The 8104-nt window shown below is 52.6% G+C and overlaps 1 protein-coding gene across 1 annotated transcript in view; it reads right to left on the bottom strand.

Moving 5' to 3' along the window:
* Positions 1-1400: 1400 nt before the first annotated feature.
* Positions 1401-8104, bottom strand: part of B4GALT5 (beta-1,4-galactosyltransferase 5) — a 9745-nt gene continuing 3041 nt past the window's right edge. The window contains exons 3-8 of the mRNA XM_031059116.1: positions 7615-7739; positions 7109-7225; positions 6231-6418; positions 5892-6014; positions 5461-5562; positions 1401-4348 (exon numbers count right to left, since the gene is read on the bottom strand). Coding sequence (XP_030914976.1) covers positions 4201-4348; positions 5461-5562; positions 5892-6014; positions 6231-6418; positions 7109-7225; positions 7615-7739 — 803 coding nt within the window. The 3' untranslated portion in view covers positions 1401-4200. The remainder of the gene's footprint in view (positions 4349-5460; positions 5563-5891; positions 6015-6230; positions 6419-7108; positions 7226-7614; positions 7740-8104) is intronic.

The following is an 8104-nucleotide window of genomic DNA, read 5'->3' as shown; positions in this document are numbered from 1 at the left end:
GGGCGTCCCTGTCCCCCCTCTGCGCCCCAGGACTGGCTGCTGGCCCGGCCGTGTCCAGGCCGCTCCGCTCACAGGTTGTTTTGGCCGCAGCCGGCTCTCAGCTGGGAATGAATGCGCTTTGTCAGGCGCAGGGCTGCGCCCAGGCTCAGCTGACAGCCCTGAGCCCTGTGCTGGAGGCAGCTACTGATAACAAAGCCCGACACACAGGTACCCGGGGTGGATCCGGGAGTGTCACCCCAATAATTGGCATTAATAATGCCATTAGCCGCTCTAATGCCATGGAGGGCAGCAGCGCGGGGGTGAGGGTGGGAGGCGCACGGCACCTGTCACAAGGTGACCAGTGCGTTCATGGCCACCAGAACGTGCCGCGCAGGTGAGCAGGTGGCCCCGGCCGTGCGGCTGGTTCCGCAAGAGGGTCCCGAAGGTGCCCCGCAGCCGCGGCCCTCGGACTGTCCCTGGGGCTCGGCCGAGTGTCCGGGCATCCTGTGGCCCTCCCGGCTGACCAGCCCGGCCTGTTTGGCTCGGCCACCGCGGCCCATCCGCATCCCCGCCAGCGCCAGGGGTGGCATCCACGCCAGCGGGGCGAGGGACCAGCCGAGCCCCGCTGCCCACGGGGAGAGCTCTGGCTCCTTCCCTCGGCACAGCCCACCCAAATGGGCTCTGCTCCCCGCTCCTGTGTTTGCTGCTGGCCCCAGCGAGGGGGTCCCGCGCACCCCCTGGGACACGGGCTGGGGCTTCCCTGCCCTTCTCGTTCTCCCCGCACAGGAGCAATCCCAGCCCTCGGCAGGGGCATCCATCTCCTCCCTCCGTCCCGCGGGCGCCGGGGCAGGGCTGGAAGGAGCCCGACACCCCCCGGCTCAGCCCAGCGCCGCGGGTGGGAGGAAGCTTCCCAGAAGACGGAGAGCTAAAAAAAGGCAAGGCTTGGAGCAACCCGGGGCTGCCAGCTATTTATTCTAGCATGCCTGTATGCTGCAGAGCAGGAGAAAGATATTTTAAAGCTGCTGCAAGGAAGCTTGTCTGTCTGCCTGGGTTTGTTGTCCAAAAATTCAATTACCAACAGTCCCCAGCACGAGTCCTGCACCACCTTCAGCCAAGTGCCTTCCTGACATCCTAAGGCAGCCAGCCCCTCCATCAGAACTACACTGAAGCAGATGCTTGGAAAAAAGGCTTAGGCACCAACACATCAGGAAGTTTGGGGAGCATTCACATCTCACACTCAATTTATTTCTGGCCAGTCCTAATTAAAAAAATTCTTACCAGCTTTTAGCATCAAGGGCTCACCCTTACTGACTCAAACTCTCATTGACACTTACCCCTCTGGGCTTACAAACCTTGCCTCCTACTAAAAAAGCACACCCCAGCCTCCTGTTAAAAAAAAATTAAAAAGCAAAGCACTGCAATCTCTGTTCTTGGATATGTATTTTTTACTGAAAAAATCATTCATAAATTAACAAATACAAAAATGTACAAACACATGGGTAAATAAATGTAATGACACAAAGGATTGCTTTGCTGAGAAGTGTGTGTGTGTTGTAAAACACTAATCTTCAGTGCAAAAACGTCCCCCTGGCACCTCTTAAAAACATAACAGTAAGCTCAAAAGCCATGATGATGGAAAGCTGCTTGAGAGTTTAAAGCCACTTCTGATGGTGAGGGGCCTGAAGTGCACGGCCGATGCTCAGACAGTACCTCCCTTAGAGAAGCAGAGCTTTATGGAGAATTAACTGTCAATAAATAGTTTTGCAAATAAAACCCACATGGCTCATTTAAAAAAAATAAATCAGCATCGCCCAGGACCTGCCCTCCAGCAGGGCTGAGTGACGGCACTGACGTGGAAGGGGCAAACGAGTGGCCTTGTCGAACTTCAGCTGCCAGAATATGTACAAGTTCTCCTTAATACAAGAATTTTTACACCATAACAGCACATGCGCTTGACAGTATGTTTTTAACAGTTACATTTACTATACAGTATTTGACATAGCTGATAAGATTAACAGTGCACATTTTCAGATAATCCACATTTTAAAAAGGGAAAAAAAACTGAACATGGTTAGAAGGAAGGATGGGATGCTGCTGGGGATGGACCCTTCTGTGCCAACCGCAGAGTGCAGTTCTGAGCAGAGGTAACGGCTTTTGTTCCACACCAGGTGCGCCGGGTGTCAGGGACATGGAAGGCTGAGGATCCCAACTAAGGTAGTTCAACACTTACTCACACACACATGCATGATTCCGGGGTAGTGAACTTGGACTAGTTGAAATACATTCCTTGTTTGAAGCACCATTAAACAAAGACAGGTTTCTAGCAAGGTCTCAAGATGAAAGAAAATAGGGGAAGGGCAACGCGGGTTCAACACCCGGAAAGGGTCCACGTGAATTACAGATCAAGACTCCAAAGCAAAAGTCTTTATTGCTGTATGCGCCAGAAAAAGCAAATCCTCACCTCTGCCTATAAATAACCAGGCTGAATCCCCTCGGGAAGCGAGTTTAAAGCACATGTAAGTTCAGAGACTTTAAAACTTAGTTACAAACTCATCAGCGCTTTTCAAGGGCAGGCTCGCTGTCCTCTCATACTGGCTGATAAGATCTACACAAAACTTGTGTTTTCTAAACTAACGTTTTCTGGATACAGGTTAGGAATGCCCTGGGCAGTCACACCCACCACAGATGCGTATGGGGATCATACGTCCACAGAACTGAGGAAACAGTGTAAACCATGAGAAGTTAAGGAAACCGAAGGCAAACAATGCAATGAAAAGAGTTGAAGTCCTTCAGAGGTCAAGTACCCGCCCTTGTTGTGTGGAAATACAAACTAAAACCAACACCCAATGTATTTACTTTTAAGTCAGAGGTCCAGTGAAAGTGGTGGTGTCAGTGCTGTGTAAGGGCTGGACTGTGTCCGTGGGGACAGAGCCCAAGGTCCGGCCTGCCCACAGTGGCTGTGAAGGAAAGAGGGATGACATTGGGTGGCTGGATGGGCTGCCAGCTCTGGCTCCCAGTGCTCATATTTTCATGTGTCCTTCATGTCTCTCACTGAGCTGGGACCCCGTCCCACGGCTGTGCCCATGCCAGTGCTGCCAGGTACCGAGGAGGACAGCACAAGGTGCTGCCTGCCCCTGACAGCACCTCTGTGCCGCTGGATTTACACAATAAATACAAACTTAACCAACCTCCCCAAGCATTCCAGCACGTTCCAGAGTGAGGGCAAGCGCTGCTGTGGGGAGGGCTCACGTGGGAGCAGTGGCTCCATCCCAGCCCCCCGGCCTCAGCCCTGCTGTCAGTGGGACAGAGCCACAGCCTCGGGACTGCCTTCCACAGGGCTTTTGGACTCATTTGCACATCACGCTGCAAAAGTGACAGAAAAGGGAGCGTTTGTAATAAATATTCCCATTTCCTCACCCTCCCTGAACAAGCCAGCCCTGTGGTTTCTGGAATGAGTGATGACCCGGCTGTATTTCTCACTCACTGCACTGGAAGGTTCTGGGCCCTGGCCCACAAACATTTCTGCAAATGCCCAGCTGGGATCATGCGAGCAGGATCACTGGCTTAAAAGGGACCCCCTTGCACAAGTACAGTGATGCTCACACAAGTGTTTTCAGAACTCAGGACTAAAATGAGTGACTGTATGTAAACCTCTCGCTTGGACTTGAGCCATAGGAGAAAAATAAAAAGGGGCGATTTACACAGCATATTTACACTTACACTTCTTTAAGAAGCGATTCTGTTGTATGTACTTCAAGCAGGTCATTTAAAAAACTGCACAGACATAGAAGAATGGCATCAGAAATCGTCTGATCTCCCACCAGGGCAGTTGCCACCCAAATTGCTCGTGACGTTCACTGTCAAGAAGCCAGAGTCCCTCAGCTGAGCCGCTTCCCGGAGGAGAAAGCACATCCCAGGAGAGTGCCAGTGCCAGAGATTGCTAGAGGAGGAATGTGGAGACGAGAGCAGCAGGTCGAACTGTTGTCCTGAAACCCAGAAAGCAAGTGGCAGAAAAAATAAAGAGACTGCTGAGCTCGCTGCCCAGGTATTGGTCTGGATTGGTACAGCTAGGGCAATTTGTGCGTGCACTTTCAGCCTCATTCTCCAAAACACTGTGATCCTTCATTCGACAAAGTGTTGCTTGTCCTCAATAACCCTTGGAAAAGAAAGTCTAGCATGGTGCTTTCTTGGTGGAGGGCAGAGCAAAGTTATTTTCTGCTCTTAATATTCGGTCACCAGAGCCAGCTCCGGTGTCAGGTTAACAGTGATGTTCTTATACAAGGCGTCATATGTGACGTTTGGAAAGTAGTTCAAGTTATTGAGGCCGTCCAGGGCTTGCCTTTCCTTTGACTTCCTCAGCAAGGCGTACCTGTGCAACGAGAACCAGAGGCCAGAGTCACTTCCACGGATCTCACAGCACCTGCAAACTCCCCCACGGCCACCAGAACAGCTTTCAAAGAGCCAGGCCCAGGAGCAGCTACAAAACAATGAACTTCTGAGTCCTTAATAAAGGCAACCATCACATTTAAATACCCTGTGTTAGTAAATATCAGAAAAGTCCATCCCTTGATAAAGGGCAAAATGCTCACTGTGCCACCAGCAAGCACTCAGCTGCCAAAACAACCTGTGGCACCTGCCCAAAGCCTGCAGGTCCCACCCCCAGGAGGGGGCTCAGCCTGGGGGTCCTGCTGAGCCCACCCTCCACACCACCCCAGAGACACAGCTGAGGGGGGATGTGGTCCTTGACACCTTTATGAAACCAGACATGAACAAGAACAGAACTAAATGGCTTTAGTCTGAGGGACGGGGGCGAGGAAGTAAAACCAGCAGAATGGTGATACAGGGAAGGAAACTGCAGCTGGTGCACAAAACCAGCCTCAAACACACTGAGAGGCAGCTTGAGGAAATAGAAAGGGGAGGGTTGGGAGAGGAAAATAGGCAGAAATATGTCAGCAGGACAGTGACTCCCTTCAGCACAGTGCTGGGGGCCTGGAGGCCCCAGGGCGAGTGGGAGCTGGGCTGAGACCCGGGCACAGAGAAGGGACCAGGGAAGGGCTGTGCCATGGGGCAGGGGAAGGTGCTGGGTGAGAACAAAGAGGGTAGTACCAGGAACCAGAGCTCAGTCCCATGGCATTGTCAGCCCGCCATGCTTCACTGGTTTGACTAAATATGGTTTTTTAAACCAAAGCAACTTCTCTTTTTCAAGAGTGAAGTAAGAGAAGCATCTCTGACTGGCTGCACTCTGTCCGACAGGGAAATGAAAAGTAGGGCCAAAGATGGAAACTCAAATGGAAACACCCCCAAAAATGAGTCTGCTGCAAAAGAAGACCAGCAGATAGCTCAAATCTCTGCAGCAGCAGCCCACAGCCCCTCTGCAGAACAGAGCTTGCACTGCTTGTCCAGCAGCTGCCCAGCTACAAGTGTTAATTCCTGAAGTTGTTTGTGAAAGATGTATTAGGATTCTTAAAAAAATTTACTTGCCTTCCTAGGAACTGCACTTCTCCCCGATGATGGTGGGGAATTGATTTGTATTTCCCTGTGTCTCCTTCTGGTCGAGTCACCGAGTAGCCTGCATACTGTACTCTGCATTAGAAAGGGGAGAAATAAAATAAAATAAACAAAAAATAATCACCCGTTGTGTTTGCTGTGCTGGCTGTGCTTCAGGGCTGCACTCAGAGCTCCCGGGGCCATGGCTCAGCCTTCCCACCCACAGAGCAGCCACACAAACCTCCCGCTGCCCTGGGCCCAGGCACGTCCCACAGCCCTCAGCAGCACTGTGGGACACGGCACAGAGCCAGGCCTCGGAGTGGGACACTGCACAGTGCCCCTGCCCGGGGTGGCAATTGTCCCCTCTGAGCATCAGTGCCAGGCTCAGCTCACAGAACCACCCCCAGGGCCCATGGAGCCCGTACCTGTTCCAGAGGTCGTCATCCTCGCCACCCCAGCCCCAGAAGGCGTTGGGGAACCCGTTGATCTTCTGGAACTGCTCGACAGTGAGGCCACTCACGCCCCCGAAGAACTCGTTGTACGGGAGCCTGAGCAGGAGAGAAGGGTCAGGGCAGAGCCCCCTGCACGGGGCTCTCCCACCTGCCATGGGACAGCCCCAGCCCTGAGGATGCTCTCTGACATTCCCTCTCACGCTCCCTTTGCACAAAGCCTGAGAAAAAACCCAGACTCATTTTCTGAAATAACTGAAATCTAACACTGGGTCCTCAGCAGTTGTGGCAGCAGGGAGGAAGAAGAGTGCTTACAGGTACATGTACTTATCCAGCTTGGCTGCAAAGTGCCTGGGCATCTGCCCACAGCCGTAGTAGTTACGGTCGTTCTCGGGTATGTGGTCCACGTCGTGGAAGATGAGGCAGTCCCAGGCCAAGTCCTTCATTGCTTCCCGAAAGCCAACGTTGAAGAGCATGGCACGGTTGAAGGGTTGGTTTCCAGCCTGGCAGGGAGAAAGTTCCTTCTCAAGAGGAGTCCCTGCAGTTCTTGCTCTGTGTGTGTTCACAGCCCTGCCTAGAAATCTGCAGAGGGCAGCCAGCTCCCATACTGGCACCGTGAAGGAAGTGATGTATTGGAGCAGACCAGCGACATCAACCAACACTGGAATATTCAATTTACAATACAGGAGTAAAAATAAAGATGCCAAAGCCTTGTTGCTCAGACTGTTGGAAAAAACCCCAATTTTGATTAATCTGTTTTAGCTACATCTAAATATGGCGGCACATTTACTGTGTGGATGAAGCCAAACAGCTTAAGTGAGAGGTCCATGTACACGTGAAATGACAGTCGTGTTCTACATGAAATGCCTAACTCTGGTCAGTGCCTAGGGGATGCTGCCTGGAATCACTGCAAGGATATACAAAAAAACTGCAGCATTGTCTGAACTGCAAATACCTGGTCCAAAGCTTTTTTAAAAAAATAACTCCTACAAAACAGAATTAAAAAATAAAACAACAACCCAAATCCCCAATTTCTGTTTTTCATATAAAACCAGTAACTTCTGGGCACCAGTAATCTCTTAGCTGTGCCACTTTTGGACAACTTTCACATTGCAGCATGACCCCTGCACCTGGCACGTCAGAGATGTCACCCGGCAGGGACAGGGCAGAGCTGTGCCTGCCCCCGCTCTCACCTGCTCCACGACGTAGAAGGCGAACTGCAAGCGCTGCCGCTGCAGCATGGGAATGAGGTGTCTGAAGAGGACGGGCAGGTGCTCGTAGCGATTGCGGAATGGGATCAGGATCGCCACCTGACGAGAGGAGAACAGGCCCTTACCCACTGACCGAGCCTGGGCTGGGCTGGGGTTAGAGGAGCAGGAGCAGCACTAACCAAGCACTCCTAGCTCTCCCATGCAGAGCAGCCTGAAACCCTTCCAACTCCCAAAACATGGGTTTCCTGTTCAGTTTCTGAGGAATTGTTACTTTGGAAAAATTCAATGTCACCTTGAGAAGGGAGACCTGCAGCGCTCGCTTGTCCTCCCTGCCCAGCACTGGGGACACTGAAGCAGCCCTTGAGTTCACTATTCCTTCCCTGGGCCCTGCATCCCCACAGTTCAGAGCTCCTCCATCACTGCTCTGAGGACGCAGCACAGCAGAGACGCTCCCATGGACGCCCTCCTGCTGCCCAGCTCCCAGTTACCTTCCAGCGAGGCAGGCAGTCACTCGGCTTCCAGTGCCCTCCCAGCTTGATGGAAGGGTCTTTGGAGAAGAACTGGTGGACGTCCTCCATGGTGATCTCGCTCATATTTACATCAATGGGGCCCTCTGTGGAGTGGGAGAAGCAGAGAGGTGAGGACCTGCCCCAGCACTTTGCTGCATCCCTGTCCTCCACCCCCAGCACTCAGCTTCTTTTCTGCAGCAGCAGCAGAAGCAATCAGGAAATGCTGCTGGTGTAACACCTCAGCCTCCCCAGCCTTTGTGGCTGCTGTTGGATGCAGCTCTCCACGAGAGCCCCATGCCAGGGGTACCCCTCTGCTCCTCCCTGCGTGTTTCCAGCAGACTAAACCCCCCGCCTCAGCAGAGAGCATTCCCCCTTTGGAAACATTTGCCCTCAGAAGCCCAGTTTCCCACCTGAGGGCGGCTGTGGTGAAGCATTTCCCCCAGGGGCCCAGCCCATGTCCCAGAGCAGC

This window comes from Geospiza fortis, unplaced genomic scaffold (genome assembly GCF_000277835.1).
Source record: "Geospiza fortis unplaced genomic scaffold, GeoFor_1.0 scaffold361, whole genome shotgun sequence".
NCBI classification, from domain to species: Eukaryota; Metazoa; Chordata; class Aves; order Passeriformes; family Thraupidae; genus Geospiza; species Geospiza fortis.
The sequence above is the reverse complement of the archived record's forward strand: the minus strand, read 5'-3'. Positions and strand labels throughout refer to the sequence as shown.